At 33.6% G+C, this 27750-nt stretch overlaps 1 protein-coding gene across 1 annotated transcript in view; it reads left to right on the forward strand.

Annotated features, from left to right (window-relative positions):
* Positions 1-16678: 16678 nt before the first annotated feature.
* The window catches only part of LOC106473532 (neither inactivation nor afterpotential protein C-like), a gene marked incomplete at its 3' end in the record, with an annotated part of 18685 nt that continues 7613 nt past the window's right edge, over positions 16679-27750 (forward strand). Inside the window, 7 exon segments of the mRNA XM_013934214.1 lie at positions 16679-17127; positions 18994-19169; positions 19954-20058; positions 21130-21229; positions 21923-21999; positions 22851-22993; positions 24138-24203. Of these exon segments, the coding sequence (XP_013789668.1) occupies positions 16968-17127; positions 18994-19169; positions 19954-20058; positions 21130-21229; positions 21923-21999; positions 22851-22993; positions 24138-24203 (827 nt within the window).

A 27750-nucleotide genomic window follows, 5' to 3' on the forward strand; every position in this document is an offset into this window, starting at 1 on the left:
TGAAAAGGACATCGATATGTTTTTTGATTGTAAGATGGAAAAGCATCATCGATAAGAACGTGGACTATTTCATCTAATAAATGTTTTGTTTGGATATATAAGTTGTTCGGATTTTTTCATCTAAAAAAGCGATATTAATTTCTTGACGACCTAATATAATATAGACCAATCAGACATAATGCCTTTAGTTAATGTTTTTAACATGATAAGTATCACACTTATTGCTGTGCTATCTGGAGACAAGAAGTTTTGATACATATCCAGTTTACAGTATTTAATTCAACGTTCACTTCAAATGAGATTAATAATTTTAATTTTATAAGATACTATTTCTAAATTATCATTTGTATTATAATAGTAAACAAAAGGTACCGACCATTTAATAGCTTCATGTGGGATTTCGTCAGTAAAATACATAAACGCCAATAATTGACAAATTATTTCACACATGAAATGAATTTGAAGCATATTTAAATTTCAATAAAAGTAACCAAAGAAATAAAACATTTAATACCAGTAGAGCTACGCGAAAAGCTGATATTGTCATTAATTTTCTACACATTAAATAGCAATTTTGCACAAAACGTATATATAAATTTTGCAATTTATTTAAAAAAATCAAGGTCAAATAGCATAATGTACAACTTTTAAACTTGAAATACATCGATAAAAATGGTTTGAATTAATTTTAATCCTCGAAAGAAAAACAATGCTATCAAGGAATAACATTTGATACTGAATGAATGCTAAACCCATCAAATTGAACAGTGAATAGTAAATAAGTTTATTGTTTGCAGATAAGAGCACTGGTCAATACGTCAGTAATATAATAGATAAAACTGCTTAACAGGTCTATTTCAGTTAATAAAAGTGTATCAAAATGAAATAATTTTAAATGCTCGAGACAAAATAATGGAACCAGCTGTTTTAGTAGTTCTGCACCAAAATGACAAGATACATTAAAACATTGTGCAGAAAATACTACTCCTATAAGCTAGAATATTGACGTTCAAAAATAATGAATTTATGAGCTCACCAAAGGATGCATATTTCATTTACACATGTTTGAAAAAATTGTCTACGTTAGACTCTACTGCATATTTCCTCTTCCACCAACAATTCTCTTTATTGCATAACGTTTGCAATATGTTAAAAACGTAACCTTTGCACAACGTTTAGCAATGATTTTAATCAGTTGCCTTTCGTATTTATCTTCTCTTGGTTCTTTTAAAAACTCATGCTCTGAGATGTTAGAAAACATTTTCATCTCTGTTTCATCTTCTTTATGGGCTCTTTTCTGTTGGGCATTTGTTTATCTTGCCTACTTAAGTGGTCTTTCATTAGTTTAATTTTCTCTTGAAGCAATCGGTTTGTTGGGGAACAAGTTACTGGAGGATTCAAATGGCGCTGTCAAGCATTACCTCCTTCACTGTTTGTGCTAGAACATGGTTCCTCAAAAGAAACCTTAGCATAGGTATGCATCCAGTTGTCTGTAAGCATAGATATCGTTGATTTTATAGTCACTTACTGAAGATAATATTTTCCTCCATGATTAAAGCAATATAAAAACTTTAATGGAACATTATTTTGAAATGTATGCGTTCAAAATCAAGTAGAATATATATTTGCAACAGCTATTAAAATTTCATAAAATTTTGCAAATTTGACAATGATGAATTTTGCATCTAATGTGGTCAGTCAGTTAATTTCCCACGACAAACATTACATTTTCATTAAAAACAAGCATATCACACCACTTCAGGCTGATGTCCTATTTCTAGTTTTCTCTTCACTAGAGACTTCGTTTTCGATTTCACACTTTGCACATGAGGGGGAAATAAAGGATATACTGATGGCACAGCATCGTTTTTCAAGTATCGCAAATCTGCATCTGGATATATCTAGAAAATAGAATTTTTACTATTTGACTGACACTATATAAAAAGCTTGTAATAATGTATTACTTAATATATTTGTACCAAGTTATCATTCCACTCCTGATATGCTTTTTTCAGTTATTATACTAAGAGATACTGATGAGCTTAATTAATACATGCTTGCAACATTGCCTTTTTACCAATGAAAAGTTTTCTTTTGTGGTGTCTCGAGGATTCGTGGCAAAGCAGAGAAGCCGACAAAAACAGGAGGTTCACGGATCTCGTATGCTGGTGTGACAGTCAGACCCCAAAGAATGAGACAGGACTCAGATTTTAATGAAAGATGCCACGGTTTACAGTACAATTAACAATATTCTATTACACAACTCAAGGTAATACCATGGATTACAAAAGGACAAGTGATTGTGGAAGGGTAAAAAAAAGGTGTGGTTGGATCGTGAAAAACTTTATTAAAGCAAAAGCTCCTGCTAGTGGGTTTTCTTCGACGCGCAACCTACATCATTATATAACTTAGCCTAACCCAAAGAGAGAGTATCTCCAATTTAACGTGAATCTATAGAGCCAATTCTAATTAAAAAAGGAATAGTACTGGATACACTAAACAAATCTACTGTTCACTCGCAAGTGAATTTACACTCTCACTCAATAAATTAAACAAATTGGAAAATCCACTGGCTTGTACAACTATAGGTAGAAATTAACTACATAGTCAATGCTATTGACTACTTGAATCAAGCACAGTTAAACTATTTTGCAACTGTTGTGCCACCAGTTTGACTCGGTAAAAATTAGTGATTTACCAAACCAAGTTTAAGACCAGGAAGAGGGACACCACTGAGGAACTGACTGACTGTGTAGATAATCTGCACTGATTGCACGAGAAAGCATACCCAGCAATGGTCTTAGCAAATTGGGAGGACATTCTTGTAAGTAAGTTCTTTGAAGGACTCTCTAGTGAAAATATATGGCTGCACCTGGGAATGAAGGAAATCTTAACCCTCATTGAGGTCATGTCCATTGTGACATGTTTTGAAGTAGTAATCTCAACCCAGATGTCAGAAGGGTGAAACTATGCAGCATCAGCTGCAATAACAAATCCATCAGTGAAGGGTGCAGTATGGGTGCACCCATTACAACAGGCCAAACCTAATCAAAGAGGATGTCAGCCAGCTACTGCCAAAAAAAAAGAGAATTCAGAGCAATCACACTGGCTTTCAGTGAGTGGGCAAGACTACCAGGCCCTACCATGAGATATATCCTGCTACAAGTTCTGTCATTAGGATACTCTCCACAGCTCCAACTGGTACCTCTGCTGAAGCATTATTCAAGATAAGAAGAGCAAAGTATCTGCTTTACCTGCAAACAAGTATGACACTAGCATAGGAATTGGCCATACCTCACAGTGTCACAAAGATAGCAGGACCACCAGTTCCAGCTAATAACCCAACAGATCCCTACCAACCCCCAACATCCTCACTTTAAAAATCTAGAGGGGATGATAGTGCATTGGTTAACAACATTACAAGAATATGACTGTCATAGTTCATTACTCAAGCTTGCAACACAGAAAGATGGATAGACTATGTCACCTGTCCATTTGTGCAATTTTCTGATCCTGCACCACGTGGGAATTAAAATCATCAAGGTGTCAGTTATAACCACAACAAACCATAAAGTAGGAGACTCCACTGAAGGTTGGATGCTGAAGTTAACACTTTAATAGACCCAGAATAGACATTTTTTAGAACAAAAATGCGTGCTGTACCATTATTACCAGCCGATGAGGTGGGGTGCTCCAGCAATGCTGCAACTAATGATCCTTTTCAGAAACTTGCAACAGGAATTATTTTTGACATTGCAAATAGCTTGGACCAGGGAACACCAAGGGGTGGCATTCACAAGGGGTGCTAATGTTGAATGGAAATTGTCTCAACGTAGTCAGGATGTTCAATGTTGGTGTGAATGCTGTGCTGTTTGTTCCAACCAAAGGAAGAACTGGCTGAGATAGAGTAAACTCTAACAGATAATTCCTGATTCTCCTTTACAGAGGATAGCCCAAGACATCATTGATTCATTCCTAGAGACTCCAAAAAGCATATGATGTATAGTTGTGGTTATCAATTACATCACAAAGTGTGCCAAAGTGTATTCTTTATCTTACACACTAGTGTAGATGGTTGCAGATAAGTTAGCTGAGAACTCGATAGAATGAGTTAGAGCACCAGAGAAGATCCACATGGACCAAGAGGCTAACTTTAACAGACAATTTTTTACCGAATAAGATGTTAGGTGTGTCATGATACTAGACCTTATCATCTCCAGTCTGATGGCGTGGCAGAAAAGGCAGTGCAAACTACCAAGTAGATGCTTTTGAAGTTTGTTGAACCTAACAAAATTCATTGGAATGAACAATTGCCCTGGGTGATGATGGCACACATAGCAACGCTGCAGGGATCAATGGACTGTTTGCCAAATCTGCTTATGTTGGGATGAGAAATGCCATTCATTGTGGATATTTTGTATGGTTCTTCACCATAAGGAATAGTACGACAGCTCTTCCAAGAGAATTTATAGTGGTTGAGATCAGTGATGGCAAAATAAAATTAGTTCATACGACAATCTCTCAGGAAAGCAGCACAGTGACAATATCAATTTTATTATCTGATGGTAAAGAAACAGACGTTCCAATGTGGTGGCTGTTTATGATTGTAGTATGTGCCAGTAGCACAAAAGCAACTGGAATTTGGATGGACTGGTTTGTACCTGTTACTCCGACGAGATAATCCCCTAATGTATGAGATACAGTGGATGCATGGTCGACAAAAGAGCATGAAGCACGTTGATAAGCTGTGTCCATAAGTTACGTGTCTGAGGAGGAGATTTATGAGTCAGTGGAAGATAAGGATACTGTCCCGAGTCGTCACGACCAGTCCAACAATGGAGAGAAAACTACAGACACTCGTCTTGCAATCTTTGAAGAGCCAAAATTGGAATATATGGAAATATAAGCTGTTGTCAGTTCTAGCTGGCAGATAAAGTACCAGCAACAGTCTTCCAGTCAGTATGGATGGTTGATCTTTTACAAAATACCATGTACGTACTACACTACATTTTTATTGTGTGATCTCTTACAGCTAGCTAGGATGGTCAAATAGTTCGACGACTACTGACTGAAAGGGCGTTGTGAATCCCTGCTTTATGAGCCACAGAGTGAATTTTCTGATACAAATGTTGTCTGATGTTTCAAGGAAATTACTCCAAAGATCTAGAGAAGTGTTGAGAACTCTGTAGTGTACAACTCGTTCCCGCTAGATTTTACATTGATTTTCGTGCGAGGTATGCCAGATCTAGTAAGTAGGAATTCAACCTTCTATGAGTATGTTGAGATTCAGTAGTTAAGACAGCACAAATTTCAATCTTCGTAAATAGACTTTTATTTCAAAAGTCTCGTGAATAAAAATACGTTGAGTTTAAGTGCACATAGATGGCAATACCATCGCTAACGAGTGTAGCTTCAGCAAGTAACACTAATTTAGTAAAGTTGGCCATACAGTAGCAAGATATATAAACTACAAGAGGATTTACTAAAGCATAATGGGAAATATACACATGTTTAAATGAGTATAAGTAACCAAACACGTATTGAGGTGCCACATGACGGAAACGTTACACAGAGTCCTTCATAAATGTTTTATACAAATTAAAACAAATGAAGCAACCACACAGATAGAACAGAAATAAATCATATTAGAGTGAGACGAAGGAAATATGAAGAAATCAGAGAGTGCTCGTAGATGAAGAGATTAATCCCGAAATTAACTCATAAATAAGAGTTTGACTGTGATAGAATACACCAGAGGGTGCTGTTATTGGGAAATATAGTGTACCCGTGACTTTGTTAATGGCAAGAGAATTTTTCAATTTCAACATTGAGACATTCGACATGAGCATAAGTCTGTAGATATATGGTTTAATCAGTGCTTCATTCAAGGTTGTAGCTAAACATTATTACCCCCTTAATCTACACAATTGGCTTGACCTTTGACCAATTATAACTTGGTCAGCCTTTACATCTGAGCTCAGACTTTTGCTATTTTTAAGGTCAGTACTTGGCATCAGTCAGTTCCTCTCTTTCCTTCAAGCAATCAATTTCCCCAGATAGGCCTGGTGTTCTTAGACACTCCAATCTCACAACGGACCTCTCACATTCATGAAGCTACTAGGCCTTCGCACCCCTGTGAAATTTACAATAATTCTTCCTGTGTGAGAGAACTGATGAAGTTGTCAAAGCTGGAATCAGGAGAATTGACCAAACATACAACACGTCCGAGCTCATGGATGAAGATGTATTGATGGCAATGCATATGATATGAGACAGCTCACCACATCAGTAGTTGGATTAACCCTTCAGTTTCCAAGGGCTGCATAACCATCTTTGATGGTAGAGGACTGATGGGTAAGGCCAGCCATGGTTCTGGGGGAGTGCAGCCTTCAAGTCACCCTCATTATTCCCAACAATATAACCAGTAAAGAAAGAAGTAAAAGTCAAGGAGAAAAGAGGCCCACTGTGTGCCACCACCACCAGGTAAACATTGACAGAGGTGCTCACACCTTTGAAGGGAGCACCACATACGGAAGATAAAGAGGACTTTCCCAGTGCTGTGTGCATCTCAAGGGATGCCCAAACCCTGAGGAAACAGAGTTTGAGGCAACCATGAGTGGGAAGACTGTAAAGTTGAACATCAGGTACAGGGCCCTGATCGCCAGTCGCCTGATAAGAGCTTATGCTGCCATTGTAAGTGAGAGACTTCCTTTGAAGAGGCATCAGTAGCCACCTCCAGAGGACTATAGTGGTAGAGCTCCCACATAAGCCACTGAAAGTATTTGAACACCGCCTAACACTGGAGCAGATTTCAGTGCTAAAAAGGCACTGCCTTGAGAAAGTTCAGAATGGACAAAGCCATGAGATCTCCATAACTGATAGGAAAATTGACTGAGGCAGAGAGCAATTTCTCTGACATTGTAGGAGGAAAAAGTATGTCATTTGTGGACCAGGCTTGCTAACACCGAGCAAGCTCTTAAGAAAGCTTTCAAGAAGTCAACTGTAAACCAACAGTGGCCCTGAAGAATTGCTGGCGGCATTGAAGTGAGTGGGAGCAGAGCCTCAAAACTTTTGTGGAGGATGCAATAAACTGAGTATATTTTTTCCTGTTTTATATTTTGTGATGACTAAATCCTCGCTTTTTCGTGCATGCAAGGACAGGAATTTAAAGTTTTATGTGTGTTTTCCTTTGTTTGGTATGTACATCAACATACAAGCAAAGTAAGATCACACCATTTTCTTGTATGCACCCATGAGTACGTGCATCAGTAGGTTTACTTTTAGTACCCTTTTATTTTATTTTTGTAAAAGGATTAATTCTCTGTTTTTTGTTTCCCTTGTGTTTTTAATGTTGTAGTTAAAAAAATTCTCAATTTTCGATTTTGTGATTTTCTTTCATTTTTTGTATTAAGCTGTGAAATAATTTTGATTTCTGTTCATTTTGAGTTTTGTTTTTATGGCCGCAACTAAAGGGCCTTAGTTTTTTAGTTTCCCTTTATGTTAGACTATTCACTCCTGAAGTTGGCAGGGTATCTGCATTTGGGTAACTCCTTTCTTTATTATTTTTTCTTGGTTTTACTTTCTGTGATTGTATATGTGTGCTAACACTTTGTTAATTCATTTTTAAGTGGTATTTTATGTTATATTTCGTTGTTGAAGGGCATCATTGTATTATGATATGCTATTTTAGCACGGAGATTTTAAAATTTAAAACTTTTTTTATTTACATTTGAACTTGAATTGTAATTCTCAATTACCTCAAATTGTTTTTACTGAATCATGGTTGAAAGAATTCCGTATAGTAGAAGTTAATACTGTGTAAGGACAATAATTTGTTTTTTTAACTCCACTTAAATTCTTCTTTTGTTAAAGCTTTGGTAACATCTGTATTAATTGTAACCCATTGTTAAAAGAGTCATCTTGTGTTATGTACTAATTATAATTTATTTTTAAGGGTTTTTGTGTTGTCTTTGTGATGTGTAAATGTTTTAGGAATAAGATGAAGGTAATTATGTCACGAGTTTAAAGGATGGTTAGTTTTAAAATTAAATTTAATTGTCGGTCGTCTGAAGACAGGACTGAGAGAGAGGGAAGAGGAGTGGGCTTCCTACCTTTTCTAGTAACTAGAATTTTTTACAAATTATCAATTATTCAGTTTATGCACTGTCATGTAAGCAACACGTGGTCCAGAGCTGTTAACATTATATTGTTCTGGTCACTTCACCTTTTGTTCTCTTGGTAGGTGACGTCCTCTACTCACAGGGATATCCCAACGTTATATATGAGCCTGGGTTAAACGAGTTGAAACTGGCATAGCCTATGCTGGCCAGTTTTGACAACAACTGAAACTTACAGACAACCAATGCTGTCAGGGAACAGAGATCACAAGGTGATGCCGTCCACCAGACAAAGAAAGCAAGTTAACATTTTGAATCCAGGTGTGCTTTCTTAACCCAGTTTCCTCCCTAGACGATCTACAGGCAGGACCTGCTGTTTCTAGACTCGAAGTTCTTCTTATTTGATTTTGAAGCATTCAATCTTGAGAGAAGGAAAGCTTGTCAGTGTGTTTCTCTGTTTATTATTTGAAAACATCTTTTGTTTATTTATACAAAATGTGACATGACTTATTATTTTACCTCCAAAGAGAGAAAGTCAGTCATCACACACAAAAAACACTCATAACTTCCTAGGCCAACTCTGCAGTTATTGTAGGGTAGTCTATCTCACACTTATTGGGATATCGGTTTTAACTGAAACTACTCCATCAATATCAATAATCCTGCAATTTATAAACTAAATAGTCAGGCCTTCTTGCAAAACTAGGCCTACATAATCATACATGCAGTCATTACTTTGTACTATTATAGCAATTCTTAAGCTATTAGTAATTTATTAATATATACACTGCTTACAGTTACTTCAATCTTAAAATACTTAAAATTAAACGAACAAATATCAACACTTACATACATATGAAAAACTGACATATCTCCCTTTTTTAGAAATACTTAATCACCCATATACACAATAGTTATATGGCATTTTCCAGCACTTATACCTCCAACAAAATGAAACACGCCTGGCAGAGCCAATGAATGACGACTATTTCTCCAGTTTATATCATATAGAACTGTTACGACAATGGAAGTCATGTGACGCTGAAAGCATGCACGCTGGAGTTTCTTGAAGAATCATGACTGTTCCTGGCAACTCCAGTCTTTTCTAGGCGCCCTCTATTTTAATATATAAGCCTGGCAAATAAAGCGGAGATATAAGTGCGGATAGACAGATATAGAGACATATAATCGAGTCAAGCCGTAAGTAAATTGTGTAAATTGCTGTGAATTATAGCGTGTGTTTAAGTTAAAGTGTCTGTGGAAATTAAGTGTATTGCAAAGTTGTATTGAGAAAGAATAAACTAGTTTTATTTAAGAAAGGACTTGTATTGCTGAAGTTCCTTGGAAAGAATTTTTACGGGAAGTTATCAAACAAACAGATACGTAACAGTACATTGCATTTTGTGTTGTTTGTTTTATAATAAAGATTGTGCTCATTTTATTAAACTTACCAAGTCTCATTATTTCTCACGCACAAGTAACCTCACTGAAGTTTTCAAACACAGACTACTCCACAACTTTTTTATGGTCGAATCTTCTGCTATTAACGGATATCACTCGAAAATATTACATGCTTGAGAGACACGTGGACCCTTGCTGTAAATACAATTTAAAAACAAAGAAAATACTGCAGAAACCGAAAGGTCTCTGTTGAATACTCACTGAGATCAGAGAACACATAAAAATCTCTAATACACATACAAATCTGATGTCTCAAACCCCAAGCACGGCCTTAAATATGCTAATAAGCCACACGGCTTTTTCACGTAACGATTGGCTTTTGTTAGCTCAACTGGTAGCAAGATGAGCAAACTAAGGGTGTGACCTTCAGCAGATATTGTCTTATTCACTGACATGAGTGACTTAAGTCGTTAATTAAGTGCTACCATTCCCGTAAGAGAAGCAAACAAGCTGTATTTTACATGCAAAACGTCGCTTAAACTTACAAAAAAGTTAAAATTAGTAACTCACTTGAGCGTCTCACTGCGTTCGAAAATGCAACTATGAAAAACAACATTATTTTACAAATTCTACATTTTTAACAAATGAATTGAAATGCATGTAGTAAAGCCCCATACTACATTTCATAGCTTATGTACAGGTTTGATGGGGTATTTAGAATTTAATAAAATATTTTATTATAATTTTTGTTGTAAGCAGAGGCTTCTTAATGCAAACATTTAAAATATCATGCGTTTTAGTTTCATAACCCAAGTACAGGTGGATGGTGTATTTAGAACATATAGTAGGTTTTTATATCACATATAATGTAAGTACACATTCGAAATTTATGTAGAACATGATTAATTAAAGTGTCAAAACTAAGATTCTAGCACTAGAATAGTAAAACTGATTTAAGATTAAGGTTATTTTCTCGAAAAGCAACAACAACAACTGTTAACCCTTTATTTATGTGACGATCTTCTCCTGACAAAAGTATTAATTAGAAAACAATTAAAGTTTAAATTTTGACAATAAAAAGTTTGATTAAAAATTTTATGTACGTTAAGACGGACAACACTGTAACCTTTAAGTATTGCAATACCATAAATGGATAATGAAAATACTTAGAAGGGAAAAACTGGTAAATATTATATTGTAAGCACATAGAATATTAGAACAAATGTGGTGTTACAATGGTGTTAAAATAAGAACATGACATTAATACGTAACCTGCAGTGTCTAGTGAGCTTGTTCTCGGGTTCCGATGTGCTTGCGTGTATTTTCATCATATATCAACATTCTAGTTGCTTGTTGGCGGTTAGTTCTGTGTGTGTTAAAACATAAACCACAGCATTTCCGATAAGGTAATTAAACTCAAATAACAAATAGTACGGATGAGAGAACCTCAAGTGTTATATGATTTTGAGGAAGAAAAGACGACCAAACTTTCTTGTTTCATATCTGTAATCGAACAAAGTAAAAACTACCCTACTGCTCCAAGCATAGTTCCTCAGTTATTTCGCAGGCATATGCTTCAATTGCTTCTAGAAAAATCACCTACACACAACCAAAGTCTCATGACTTCAAAGAAGATTTAATATCAGATCATATGTCACGATACTTAGTTTTAGTATACAGTTGAAGTTCCGATACAGGTTAATCTCTCGAAATAAATATTAAAAATGAGTTAATAACTTATATCAGTTGAATTAAGGTAAGTTAACAACAACAATAATAAAAAATTGGCTTTAATCACGAGTAACAGGCCAACATCGAAAAGTTTCTATAGTCATTCTGTTTTACTTCATCAGTTGCTTCATTATTCACTAACAATGTTTTTGATCATAAAATATTCCGCAGTGGACTGAGCTAGCGATATGTGGCATAGCGGTATGTCTGCCGACTTACGACGCTGGAATCCGGGTTTCGACACCCGTGGTGGGCAGAGCACAGATATCCCATTGTGTAGCTTTGTGCTTAATTACAAGCAAACAAACTCTCGAAATAAAATATATTTCATTTGAAGTTTTAAAGTTTATTTAAATTACATTAATATTGTAGTAGGGGTTTCTTCCATGAACACCGGCTGTTCCTATACATTATGTGATAAACTATAAGGAAAGTAACATACGTACATATAAACCAGCTCAATGTTTTAAAGTAAACAATTTTTATTAATCTTACGGAAACGGTTACTTCTACAAGCTACATGATTTTTATGGCTTTTTTTATATAGATATAAAGTTGAATTTAACTTGAAGATTATAAAATACAATTCTGAATATCCACCACGCTCTGGAATTTAAAAACTGAATTTTCTCTAATATAATTAAAAGGATATTATCAACACAATAATCTAAGATTATTGAAACACTCATTTCCAAACATTTTTCCTTTTTTTCCTCCATAACGCCTAGTGAGATAAACATTGGTTATTTTCGGCGACTTAACTACAAAAGATGCTTCCCTACCTGCATAAAAAAAGTAATTGGTCCCTCTACACTTATTCTCCTTGTCGGCAATTTTTAAGTTTGTCAGGCTCTTCGGTCTCACTTGCAATTGTAGGGCTGCGGGGACATACGCTATTTGTTCTATTCGAAGTTTCAACAGAACAAATTGTTTGTTTGTTTGTTTTTAGTTATGCACAAAGCTACACAAGGGCTATCTGTGGTCTGCCCACCACGGATATCGAAACCCGGTTTCTAGCGTTGTAAGTCCGCATACATACCGCTGTGCCACTGGGGGGCTCAACAGAACAAAGAAAAGAAAAACAGCTCGTATATTATACTGTGCCAAAAGTGTGCTACATGTTCGATCAGTATAAAATCCTATGTAAAAACAATCCTTAGAAACTAAAGAAAATCCTGGAGTCAGCAGTAATGCGGAAAAAATCTCTTTCGTAATGAAGAAGCTCAAAGAAAAAGAATGTTAAAAAAATAATTTATAGAATTTTTATGCTTAGTTTTTGCATCTCGGTTTGTGAAGTGAAATAAGAATGGTCGAAACTCGACAGGGAGCTCATCACAATTTATAAAAACAATTTGCAAATGAAGTGGCGAGCGGTGGAGTAAGGGGGAATGATATGTTTAATACTAACTTAATGTTTTTAACTGATACTCAGATTATTCGTAATGTCTTTCCAGCACTTCTTACACTTGTACTGGTCTTTCAAATCTAGCAGGAAAAATTCGTATCATTGATATACTTTTAGTTTTAATTCGATTGCACTTTCTTCTATCAATTTAGCAAGTGCATTATTATATACAAGATTTTGGTATTTCTTAAAAACATTTATTTGTACCATGATATCTAGAATGTTCATTGTTTTAAGGAGAATTTGGTATATTTCTAATTATTCACACATTCCCAGATATATATAAATTATGTTGTTTTAAGATGTTTTATAGACTCAAGTGTTTATGTGTCCCCTTATATGTAGCAGACCACTGCTTTACTAAAGAACGTAGGTTTGACAACACATTAACACTACATGAAATAGGGGCGTTCGTTGCTATGCTGCAGATAGTTCATACATGAAAGGTTTCTTGAAAATTGTAAAGATGTTCGAAGTATCACATGAATAGTGAAGAAGCCACAGAACAAATTTTTATCGAGGCGTAAAACTTTTAAAAGAGATAGTACAAAACTAATATTTCTATGATCTAGTAGTTATTTGTTTGATGTTATATATACTCAAAAACAACTGTACACTTTTCGTAACTGTGCGTTTAACTTGTTCATTTAGATCACCATAGATTTGAATTTTGTAACAACTTTCATTTCACTATTATTATAATTTCTAAGCTTATTAAGTAGTATAGAAATAATCTAAATACTTATCTAATTATAAAGCGTCTTTGTTTTATTAATCGCATGCATGGCTAGAGTATTACAATAATAATGCTGTTCTTGTAATATAACATTTGTATATTTCGATACAATATCCAGGGACATTTAAGGAATTTAGAAAGGCAGAAGCCGACTCATTGAGTGTTACCTAATTTTGTTTTTGATATAATCTGGCGAACTGTGAATTGAAAGATCCAAGGTTCGAGCCTACCATATGCCGCTTAATACACTCTGCACTTTCAGCTGTAGGAGCGTTACATAAGTGACAGTCAACCCGGTTATTTGGTTACGAGTAGCTGTGTAAGCTGCTAGTACTGGTGTGAGATTTTCCTCCCTTTGGTTAACGATTCACAATTAGGGACTACAATGCCTGAACTTAGAGGTGTGTGATTTGGCCGTTTAACTTATAAGATCTTTTCTTAATTACAGAAATATGTAATCCACCTTTTCTTGTAAATTGTTCAGTTTTACATTAGACTTCATGTACATAGAATCATTGATACGATTTTACCAAAGAAAGGTACTCTCCGTAATAACTTTATGTAATTGGTTGAACTATGTCATATTCTGCTCAGTTAATTTGTGTTGTTTTGAGAATAACCTTTATGAAAACGACGTCTCCAAATATATGAAGTTCTTTAAGGTATATGAGGCAATTAAGGAACATTTAGAATATAATATCGTCCATATAAATAGAGTGTATGTTGTAAATTCTACTAGGCCATACAACAAACAGAATGCTGGCTACACAATTATTATTGCCGGTTAATTACGATGAAGAGCATCTTTGATCACATGTATCCTGATTAACTATACAATACAATAAAGAATAATCGTAATTTGTAATACAGTATCAATCACCTTCTCACTGCTTTGTTGTAAAAATCACCAAGATGATTATCAGTCACGTGATCTGAAATGTAGATATTAGTTATTCAGCCTCTGCTTTTAAAATGATTTCACACAATCTTATCTCACTTGTCACGTTGAGGGGCATCACAGAGTTTAAAGGCCAGTCAAAGGGCATCTGCTCCGAGATTGAACCAGACGTCCGCAGCTGCAATTGGATACCTTCCAATTTACAAATACTAAGAAAGAGATTTTACAAAGACCAGGTTGTTTGCTAAATGACTAGTGAGATGCATTCCATCTACAGCAAATTACAAAACAATGGCTTGCCTATAATGATGCTAAGAACATGTCCAGTGGATCTACATATATGAAGTAATATTCTTTTTACAGATAAGTCACACTTCACCATGCAACCGGATAGCAGGCGAATACTTATTTAGAAGGAAACTGGAACCAAGTTCAACTCTATTTTCTTACAGGAAAGTGTTCATTACACTGGTGGAAGTATACTCTGACCATGATTAAGCGTTGGTGGATGTAACATCCTCTACATCCTGTAGAATACCACTATTAATTTCACAAACTATAGGGGCCACATCCTACGTTCTTTTGTTATGCCATGTGTTAACCTAATGGATGATAGCGACCTCTTCCACCATTTTAAAATTGTCAACACATTCCTTGAAATATACAAACTTACTGGACTTCGATCCCATCAAGCCCGTGTAGGATGCTTTTGGGGTATGTTTCCCATCTCAACAAGTGACTCCAGACACTAATATGCCTTGGAAAAAAGAGTTCTCTTAGAAGAGTAATCTTGAGGATATATCAGAGCCTTACCAACAATCTAATTATAAATATGTAATATGAGCAACATGTTCCTAGTTTGCCCCTGATGGAGAAAGGTCTTCCTTTCGAAAGCACTCGGGTTTTAGGGTATTGTATTTTTGTGTTAAATTGATTTCATGAACCTACGTATTTTCCTAACATCACTCTTTGTCATGCTATACTCCACACTGAAACGAAATGCAACCCCTACAGAATGTTCATTTATGAGCATATGTTGAATGGCCAATCATTTAATTTCAGATCACATGACAGATCCTCACTTTCCTAAATTTCGTACACAATGAACTAAGGGAAGGGGTGATTGACACTATTTTAGTATACTATTGCCTTATCATAACTAAAATATTATAAATTCCGCCTATCCTTTAAATGTTTCATCCAGTGTAATACGACTTATTTGTAAACTTATAACACACAATTTTTGTTTTGTTTCTGGAGACCTTTCCTTGGCACATAGAGTTCGAAATACTATACACAGTATTAGAAGTTTTAGATTTAACGTATTCACCACTCGCACTAAGGGCTTTGAATTTCATTCTTAGAACGCACCCACAGATTACAGTGCGGGAATATTTTGTGATAACGTACGTATTCGAACCCGGTTCGCCAGCTCCGTAATCTAGAGCTCTACTATAAGGACAACCACCACCCGGATGTAGAGGACCTGGGATATCACCCTTACAAAATAATACAGTAGTTTGCTTAATTATTCTAGTTGAAAGAATTTGCTGTGTTCGTTTAATATATGATAGCATATATGACTTACATTAGAAAAAAAAGAGTGAGATAGAGGGAAACCATGAAGCTATAACCTTAAAGCAAGTAAACTCGTGAAAAGGGAATTAGATAAAATTTGACGCTTATTAATCATTGATTTCTAAGATAGTTCAGTTGCAACGAAACTTTTTATGTTAAATTCCCTCAAAAGACTGATAATAACAACAAAAGGCCCACCAACGTTCAATAGTATGATATAACTGCAAGCAAATAATATTTTATGTTAAATAATGAACAAAGCATAACGCCTGTCTTATAAAAATACCGGACGAGTGAATCATGGTATCTTCGTTCGCCTTGACACTTCATTAAAAAACGTATACAATTCTATTAGTGAACGTTGGTTTTGAGGTTAAGCAGAGGATATATTCTTATGAAAGCTAATCTCGTAAGCAGCAAACTATGGTCAAACGCTTCACATAATGCCAGATAGACTGGAATGTCGTGTTTGAAATACTTGTATACCTCTACAAGTGTAATTACAAGGGATTCCGAAACCTTACAATCACTGTTCATATCTCCAAGTATGTAAAGGCCAGCAGCTGAATTGACCGCGTGGTCACGAGACTAAAACATAAGATTACCAACTGGCTTACAAGGAAGCCAAATAAGTGAAATTATTAGACTTGCCCAAGAATCAAATACCCTTCTTTTATGTAACGTTGACAGCGTGTGGGATTTCTGGATCATAATGAGATTCCTTTTGTGGGTTTGTAATCAATTTACTATTGGTTGAGAAAAAGAAGTACACGTGCGTGGCATCATCTAGTTAAGGACGATAGCAGCTATTTGTAACCGTACCCTGAAAAGCAGTCAGGAACCAAAGTTTTCATTTCCGCTTCACTAATATCTGTGGTCGCTTTTTTTAGTAATAAAAAATTGTATTATGACGTCCTATCTGTTGTTGTGCTACACAGGTACATATTAAAACAGATAGCTAACGTACTTATATATACACACATATATATATATATATTGGTCTGTTACTTTCAGTTACTCCCTGACTTGTGATCCTACTTGTTGCTGTGTTATACAGGTATATATCACTAAAACAGACTGCTAACGTGCATATATTTATATATGTGTAGCTTTGTTAAATGCTTTAACATGGAGTATAAGTGTATCAGTGAACATTTACCATTTGAGACTCTGCCTGATCCAGGTGATCGGTTTGAAGTACAAGAACTCGTTGGAACAGGAACTTATGCTACCGTATACTCAGCGATCGATAAGCAAGCAAGTAAGAAGTCATTGTTCGTCTTGTTGTTTTCTTTTTTTTTTCTACTAAGTTTTTTCAGTATTCTAAAAAAGGTAGTTTTATGAATTCCTGTTGCTTAAAAATGTTAGTGCTTGAAGCTATGGCACTCTGTTTCAGATATACGAGAAGATAGTATAAATAAGGCAATAAGAAAAACCATTTATTTATATATAAGAGTCTTTAGTAAATGCATTTTGGTTATTTATGCTTTGTAAACAAAAAATAATAATTCAGGCAAAATACATTGAAAAACTCGATGTGAAAATATTTCTAAGACAATTTATAATTACAATCTTGAATACATATGATTGTTTTTGCCCCTTTTAAAGAACACTTCTCCGTAGGCCAGAACTAGAGAATGGGATTAAGCTTTTTAATATGACATTTTAACAATATATAAAACAATAAAGATGGATATGCGTAAAGGTTGTTTAAAGTATTGTATGCAATGAAGCACAAGTTATTTTCATCACATTTCTTAGCCAGTACAATAGATTATGTTTTATTTATTCCCACACAGTTTGACTGTTGCTTAATATACTTCTTATTTGTATACAATACATGTACTAAGTTCTTTGCTTGCGTATGGTGGGTTCTCTTGTCTTTTTTTTTTACCACTTTCGTTCAATTTACAGAAAACCATCATTAGATCTATTTAGGAAATATAAATATGTGGCAGACCTTGTAACCAAACGTTAAATTTTAGTTTTATCCGACTGAAATTATACATTATTAATTACGAGACTGATGACAATCAATAACAACAAAAACATATGTATATGCCAGGTATGTCAAGTTGCGTATGGAAAGATCCAAGGTTAGAGTTGTACTATGTCGCTGAACAAGCTCCGTATTTTTAGCTATGGGCGCGTTATAACTATGATAATCAGTTCCGTTATTTGATAAAGAGTAACCGTGTAAACGGAGGGTGTTGCTGTGTTTATCTTCCCTGTAGTTCGTAGTTCTAAATTAGGGAAGACTTTGCCTGAATCTCATGGGTCTCTGATCTGGCCATAAGGTATCGTTCAGGTTGAAATTGCCACATAGGAAAAACGCCTGAAAATCAATGCTATCATACTTGCAAGGTAGTGACCAAGAAAACGAACTCGTCTTTCCGCAACTTATACTACCGTGGTATTTTTGAATTCAAAAACTTTTTTGTTCTAACTTATTCATTCTCTGATTTAGTTCATTATTTTTCCATTTGTAACTTTGAAGTTTCATAGTTCTATTACTTATATTATTTGGTTTGTACTATTATTATCTCATTACTAAATTATTTTGCAGATCCACGTTTAATAAAATTTACAGTTTGACACTGATATATTAATGTGGTCTAAGTTTGTAGGTGTATTAACTTCTTAAAATAATTTAGTAGACTATTTTCAATATGAGGGATTTTATCATAAACAGAATATGTTAAGAGTGTGGAAATTTTTTGTTAAGAATATAAATAAATTAATATAAAATATAGGCAGTGATGAGCGAAGAAATAAACTGACTAAAGAATCTGATTATTCTGTCAACTTCTCGCAAATCTCCAGATATGGCATTTCAAAAACACATATGTGAATCTAAGTCAGATATAGTTGCTTCACTTTCTATTCAGCTATGGTTTATCTGATTATTGTGTCAACTTCTCGCAAATCTCCAGATATGGCATTTCAAAAACACATATGTGAATCTAAGTCAGATATGGTTGCTTCACTTTCTATTCAGTCGAGTAACAAATAGTTATAGTTTTGGTTCTCATTAAAAAATACTGCAGCTATTCAATATTTTAGATCTTATTTCGTCATACTTACTATTTATTGCCCATTTTTCTTCTTTTCTCATTGCCTTTGTAAGACAAGAAGGTAGCGCTGAAGATTATAGGACACATTGCGGAAAATCTACTTGATATCGAAACTGAATATCGTATTTATAAAGCTGTCAATGGAATCCAGTTTTTCCCCGAATTCCGTGGTGCTTTCTTCAAGCGTGGGGAACGAGAATCTGACAATGAAGTATGGCTGGGAATTGAGGTATAAGGTTTCTTTGTATTTATTTCTATTCTTTATCTTCACAAAAACCGAGAGAGCTGACGGCTAAATTTCTTTTATACCTCCTTCACATTTTTTTTAGAAAAATTGAATTCTTCAGTTGCAATAGTTAAACCTTTATGTCTGAAAGAAAATGTATCATTTTCAATAAAAAAACTGTACCTCTGAAATATCTGTTCTTTGGAATGGAACAGAAGACATAGAATTACTTATGTTTTGAAAATAGATATTATTAAATATTAACGGATCTAATATAGCTTGATATTTGGCTATATCTTACATTTATGTTTTAATATATTCGTCACTGTTTGAAATGTTTGAAAATACCTTTAAAATACTAGCAGACTTTGAAAGTTGGAAGGAAAATTTACTTCTGAAACTTATTTTTATTTAGTCCATTTTGAAAGTTGTATTTTCAAACTTGATATTGCTGTTTTAGAAATCATTACCATTCTTTATATTTGTTCCTTTTTATTCTAATTTTGATGTAATCTTACACACACTGAAACAATAGAATAATTCAGGGTAACACGTATCGTTCACTCAGGTGGATTAACAGTAAAGATTACTGAATACAACTTAATCATACTTGGTTTTATTTTAGAAACAAAAGGTGTTTCAAGATCCTTATAAATCTGGTTATTTTAATAATAGAGAAAGTTCTGGAAAAATATAATTATCTTCATATTTTAGTCACAGTTTGTGTAACAAATTTGGTCGTTCCCTATATTATACTGAATGCATTATTCTTTGTGTTGTCTCATAGTTTCTGGAAGAAGGGACAGCAGCTGACTTGCTTGCAACACACAGAAGGTTTGGAATTCACTTGAAAGAAGACTTGATTGCTTTAATAATCAAGGAGGTTGTACGAGTAAGTTATAAACTCATTTAAATTCCTTGAAAGACATTGTATAAGTTGTACACTATTTTAAATTACTTTAAATATGTTGTACGAGTAAATTAAATACTAATTTAAATGACATGAAAGATATTGCGTAAGTTATACACTCATTTAAATGACTTGAATGATGTTATATTACTAAGTTATACATTCGTTTGAATTACTTAAAAATCCCATTTTTACAGATCCTAAGTTATACATTCATTTAAATGACTTGAATGATGTTGTATTACTAAGTTATACATTCATTTGAATTACTTAAAAATCCCATTTTTACAGATCCTAAGTTATACATTCATTTAAATGACTTGAATGATGTTGTATTACTAAGTTATACATTCATTTGAATTACTTAAAAATCCCATTTTTACAGATCCTAAGTTATACATTCATTTAAATGACTTGAATGATGTTGTATTACTAAGTTATACATTCATTTGAATTACTTAAAAATCCCATTTTTACAGATCCTTGCCTGTAATAGATACATTATACATTAATTTCAATTTTATAAACCTTTAAAATGAACTTGGATTCACAAGTTTGTAGCATAACGAAATTGTAATAATTAGTGTAAAAATGAAACTGCGAGTAAACTTCTGCTTTCTTTCACTCGAAACGTTGTTTCGTTTTCATAAAGTCTGCAGACAGAAATCGTACAGGATACGCAAACTATTATGATGGAAAAGTATAAATGTTTCGAATTGATTTATTACATTACTTTCATTTTTATTGGACTTTATCTTCTAACACGACACTTCACTGAATATAAATAGGTGTAAAGTATTATTTACTATACATGATACATGTATATTAATTTAACTGTTGGAACTCAGATATACCGGTAAGTCAAGTCAGACCCATGACCGTTCCGATCGTTGTGTCACCTATTATTCAACCATTTAAATTGTTGGAAAAATGTTGTACAAGTAAGTTATAGAATAATTTAAATGACTTTTAATGGTAAAAGTACTGTGGTTATTTTATGGTGAAATTTTGAAAGTGGACATGTGATTGGTTATAGAAGTTTGTTGTTTTTAGGCTGTGCAGTACTTACATGAAAACAGCATTATCCACAGAGATATTCGTGCTGCCAATATAATGTTTTCTAAAGAGGGATATGTCAAATTAATTGACTTTGGTAAGTTTTATTTTTACTTTAAATAATTAGCATCAACATTTTTACGTCAGCTGTGTGGTGTTAATGGATAATTCCTTCATAACATTTACCATTAATGGAGCAGAGTCTGTCAAAACTGTTCAAAAGTACACACGGATTTATTAAATGGAAATGGAATAACGTTTAGGTTTACGGAAAGAACCTTTAATTAAAATGAACATCGTTATTAGTACATGTATTTTCATTAGTAAAAAGACCTATATGTTAAGTTATGGTTTTATTAACATGTAATTCAACGAAATTAAGTACCGGAATTTTTTACCAGATTTTTTGTTTATAAATTGGCGATAAACACGCTTAACTATTTGAGAGTTAAGAGACTAATAAGTTTTTGAAGATGTACATATACTTAAATTGTATCAACTAATTTCATATAAGCTCTTTAATTTAATGTAACAAGTTTTTGAAACTTATCTGTTCATTAAAATAAAACTTATTATTTGTTTTGAATCACATTTCCGGTCGGTACCAGCTTTATATTGCATGGACGCAATTCATGTTTCATATTATCATAATAACACCACAAAATTCGCATAAGGAATACGTGTTAAACTACAATTAATCCAACTCTTTTATAAATAAACTTTTATTTTTAAAAGGAGGAGTTTATGATCAAGCTTGATATAGATGTATATGTATATTGTATATTTTCAGGTCTTTCTGCTTCAGTAAAGAACACGAACGGCAAAGCACAGTCTTCTGTGGGCTCCCCCTATTGGATGGCTCCTGAGGTAGAAATTAATATACACATAAGTAAAACAACTTATAATATTTTAAAGGTTCACTGATTGTTGTTAATTTCAAACTATACAAGTGGCTGGCTGCGCTTTGTCCACAGCGAGGAATCGAACCTCAGATTTTAGGGTTATTCTCCCTGAAACTCACTGCTGAGGCAGAGTGGGACATATTTTAAACACACATATATATATATACATATTCAGAAATCCGATAGTTATGCACAACTACTTTAATATTTAGACTTAGTTTTTTACGAGAAAGAAGAATGAACTTATGATACCATTTATGAATGTACAGAAAAGACAGTATTAGTAACAAGCAAATTAGCCCAACAGTGAGAACTTTGTTAATCTCATTAATGACTTTACATCAGATGTTTAATATTATTGATAACTAAATGATTGTATCTGTGAATATTTATACACCTGCATGACCATATCTTAAAGAAATAATTCTCCCCATTGTTTTTCTTCTCCACAAAAAAACCAAGTTTTTGGTTTTACAAAGATATTTTTTTCCTGAGCCACAGAAGAATTTTCATGACTGAAGTATCTTAATGGCTCTTTAAAAAGTATTTACATCATGGTTGCAATATCATCAACTTATGTGGATATTTGGACCCATTTATATATGAATATATTCCAAATTCGCAGATATCACACTGATTTACATCTTTGAAATACATCATCATTTTGTAATTACTTTAAAAATATCTTACAATCATCTAAAATCTAGAGGCTTATGTTTCACATCTAATTAATATCTGTTGCTTAAACTTGTCTTTTTATTGACAACCCTAATGTAATTTATCTTATAGTACTAACAAACTCTGTGCACTTTGTAGGTGATATCCTGTGACTGTCTTCAAGAACCTTATAACTACACATGTGACGTATGGTCTATTGGAATAACTGCTATAGAATTAGCAGACACAGTGCCCTCACTTAGCGATATTCATGCTTTACGCGCCATGTTTCGGATTAACAGGTCAGTAGTTTTAATCGAGCATAATGCATAATGATTGTATTAATTAATGTATTGTAATGCTTTTGATTTGATAACCTATAATTAAAAGCGGATTTTTTACACACTTTTCCGGTTTATCAACAGTTCTTCCTCAATTTTTATACCATTCTGGTTGATTTATATTAAGTTAAGGTTCCGTCCCATGAATAACGAATTATACATATGGTACGATTGTTTTCTAACAAGTGAGTTCCACATTTTCAGTATTGACAAGCAAACTCTGCATATTATTCCTTGTTCATCGAATCAAACATAAATTTATTATTGATCATATTTCAGCAATAAACAAACTTTTAATTCACCAATTCAACTTACTTTTTTACCACTCAGTAACTCAACCACAAACTAATGGAATGCTTTTGTAAACTTAATATGTTAGAAGGTTTACGACGGACATAAAATTATGAACTTCAATAAAGCGATGTTAAATTATAACATAATAAGACTAAATTTAGTGACAAAGTTCCAACACATTATCACAACAATAAGCAGAAAGTAGTTACGCTTCAACAGTTAATTACAATTATATCGTGGCGCAGTAATGTAAGACAATATAAAGATTTAAAACAAATTTCAACTCAAACTTGAAAACAACAATACAAAAATGAATTTTACTTATCAGTGGCGTAAGAAGAAGTTTGCAAAATGGTTATGCTTGGCTAGACTTAATAATAATATAATAACATTATTTACAGTTGCTATATGTCAAATATATAAAGGTGGGGGTGCTGTATCCCAGCACCCCCGGTTCCGATGCCTCTGCCTATGTTGATAAATATTGTACATTGGAACATTTCACTGACTTCTTCACGTTCATCTATTTTAGTTCTTCGTGGAAAAGTTTTCTTCTTAGTCTAGTTTAACGCTGATTGGTTGAAAATGTAAGCTGATTTTTTTTTCTTCTGTTACAATATATTCTAGTGATCTAATCTATAATCTTACACATCTAAATAAAGAATAGTTTCGTTTTTCTTTTGTTTAATATTGCTTTGAATTTTTACTGTTTGTGTGTATAGCTTCGAAATACTAAGATACATTTTCTTTGGTAATTAGAATTCTTACTTTTTATGTTATTATTAATAAAATACGTATTGTTTTCACGCAGAAATCCTCCCCCTAGTGTTAAGAGGGAAACACGCTGGTCAGAAACATTGAAAGATTTTATCAGCGAGTGAGTTTTGAAGTTTATCTTTTATTATCATTATATTTCATGCAAGTTTTGTTTATTAGTGTATCAAAATTCTTAACGTAGTTTGACTTCTATTTGATATAAAGGAAAAACTTTAATTACATGTGTTTACCACATGGTTTAGTTGTTATATAAAAACATATCATGTGGTGTTCAGTGTTGTAACACCTTGGGATATTTTATGATAAAAGTTGGATTGAAATAATTCCTCAATATAACACCGTATCGAGATAGGTAATTTTAGAGTATGTGATGTTTGATAATAATGTTAAAAACAATTCTTGTTGTTCAGCAGCCTTTTATTTCATACGATCCAGTACGTTTATGAATTCAATGTCATTTATAAAATTCAAAAATAAGTACCAAAGCTTCTCGTTCATTCTCTATTCTTTGGCTTCACATCTAATATTAAAAGTTACATACCATATATATATATATATATAATTACTCGCGAAATACTAAAAAACAGATTAAAATACTGTCCCAACAGCCTCGACTACGATATGAGTACTAAGAATTATTTTCTCATCATTCTGCTTTCAATATATTCCTTTTATTTTATCTTATTATCTATAACCAAGGCTTAGCGGGTAGATAAATTGTAGAAGCGGAGAGAAAAAATAGCAATAAGGAAACACAAAAAAATAAACAGAAAATAAGAGAGAATTAGAATCTGAACAAAGTGACAAGTTGAGTGGAAGAAAGGGAACAAGAAAAATAAGAGAGAGAACAAAATAAATAATATAAAGTTTAGCACTGATTAAACCGAAACATAGAGAAATTTGTCGTGTTAGTAATGCCAAAGCAGTAGAAAACCATTCATCACATTTAATGTCAGTGCTTATTACTTTCTGAACTGACCGTGCTGCCCCCACCTGTTGATATAACAGAAGATAATAAATCATCATAGAATCACATAGATTTAGAATCTTCTCCAGTTTAGTCTGGATCTCACTACAACGACAAAAAAACACTGGCAACAGTCGGAAGGTTACAAATTCTAAACTTGTTCGCGACATGTTGTTGTGTCTTTGAACAAGAAACTTTACCTTAGTTATTTCATGGATATTTGTGGTTAAGCTACTATGAACCGACATCTCGTCCAGGTGGAATGTGTCACCATTCTCATCCAATTCTGCCTTTAAAACCGGAGTTCAGTACTGGCTCCTATGCGTCGTTCAACCATGCGATAGACTTTGATTTCATATAAGCGGGTGTGGCTAACGTAAGTACCAGTTTTCTCCTGTTTGAGTGTAGTGCAGATTGGTGTATAAAATAAAGTGCTTTCGTCATTTTTTATTTCAGATGGTAGACACTGTATGTCTGGGTTAAGTACGACGTCCTAGTGCATTTTTGCAGATAAAGAATAATCTAACTTTGACCAAACTCTGAAACAAGCATTAGAAAAACTTATAGTCATCATAAAGTGCTCAGTATCTAACACTATGAAAAACTTCAGACTGTCTAAATGAACATAAAGATGGTAATGTTTTGATGTTAGTCGACAACCTTTTGTCATTTTTATATTGTAATAAAAAACAATTGAGGGATGAGATGAAGAGAACTCATATTTTGAGAAATAATTCAAAATGAATCGTGCAGCTGCTAAATATAGTTTGCAAAATCATTCACAAAATAATGAGCTTAGGAAAAAATACAAAATACTACTCTGTTGTATTGGATTGTACTCCAGATACGAGTTACAAAGAATACTTGATAATGATTGTTCAATTCATCAAAGTAGATTCTGATAAAGTCAAAATTAAATATTTTAAGGAATTCACCGAAACAAAACGCTCGGTGACTTTTATGACGGAGCTGGTACTGGAAAAACTTTTTAGGATTCAGTTCTTAAATACACGAGGGAGCAAGGCTACAATGATGCATGTAATAATAGCAAGAACAGTAGAATTCAGTCTAAAGTTCTGTCACTAAATCCACTAATATTATTTGTACCATGTTTGTTCACTCAGTATTGTTGTTAATGACGCTGCAATGTCCTGTCTTGAAGGTGTAGAATGTTTGCTTTATTAGCCCTAGCAGAAATCAAGGCGCTCTTTGAAAGTTAAGGAACAATAAGGTGGGAAGCTTATATTCGAATCTTCAAATTTTTGTGTTGTCTCGTGATTCGTAATATTAAATGAACAAAGTTGTAAAATACTAGAGATCTCTCACTTAGACTTTTCACCTGCGATTCTTAGAAAAATATTAAGGGGTTTGTAAAAGCTCTGGAAGATATAAGTCACTTGTTGAAGAAAGGGTGATTGATGTAAAATTTCAGTAAGTGACTGAAATTCGTTGAAAACAAAAGAAATATGTGCTTTGAATATGAGAATGAACCTATTCAATACCTATTCAGTTCAGTTCAAAATAATGTTTATACCATATTCGACACCGCTTTTCAGTAATTGAAGGAATCTGTTATTGTATGTTATATTGAAATCTAAAAGTAAATAAAAATTCAGATGAAAACACTGAATGGACCCTACCACTCTTCCAGATCAAAATCTCAATCAACAGAGATTAGTGTACTTGGTGAACTCAAACAGCTGTCAGTTATAATCCCACCAGGAGTGATCCAATTTTGCGCAATTTATTACCTAGTAGAAAATAACGTCATCTCTCTATTCCCACATGCTCTTACAGTTTAGTGGGGAACGAGGCTTCTAAAAACTGAAACTAATCAAAACTCTATTGAAATCTAAGATGATAGAGGGGCATTCAATTGGTTTCTCAGTCATATAACTGATTATTACGTAGCCGAATCGTTGGACTAGAAAGAACTTGTTAGAGATTTCGTTTCGTTAAAAGAAAATTCTATAATTTCGTTTTTGTTGTGCAGGTATTGCGCTCAACACTTGAAATGTTTGATTTATAACCAGAAATTACAAACTTAAAAGTTAAACTAAATTCATTTATTTTGCACATAAGAATACGTAGACATATTGTACCGTGGATAAGAGTGCTGTATCATTTAGTCTGTCTTAGTCCACATAAAACCAATAGAATATTTGGATATGATTGTGGCAAGACATTTCTGTGCTTAGGGTGGCAAATACCTTAAGGTAGGCGCGGTTCATAACTGCTACTTTTACAGAACTGTTTTGTATCCTTATGCTTTGTTCATTTATAAGCAGGGTTGCCAAGAGTTCGTTAAATTTTATTAAATGTCCCACTGCCCAGAAAAAAGCTTTAGGATACACACACACACACATATATATCAGAAATAATTTTGAAACGCCCGAAACGCTTTAAAAAATGTCATTATTTTTGTTTGTTACTTGTTGGCACCTCTGGTTAACAATGTTACGCCTCCGTTCGTTAGTTAATTTTCCGTAAATTCGTTCCGACGAAACTTTAGCGACACAAGTTCTTTCTTAAATAAAACTGTTTTATTCTTTCTGAATATAACTTTGCGATACACTTAATTTCAACAAACGCTATAATTCTCAACGAACGTCTCACGTGCTCGACTTCAACAATACTCAGTTCAATTACACACACACACTGTTGCCGCCACTTTGTGACC

This window comes from Limulus polyphemus, unplaced genomic scaffold (assembly GCF_000517525.1).
Source record: "Limulus polyphemus unplaced genomic scaffold, Limulus_polyphemus-2.1.2 Scaffold6254, whole genome shotgun sequence".
NCBI classification, from domain to species: Eukaryota; Metazoa; Arthropoda; class Merostomata; order Xiphosura; family Limulidae; genus Limulus; species Limulus polyphemus.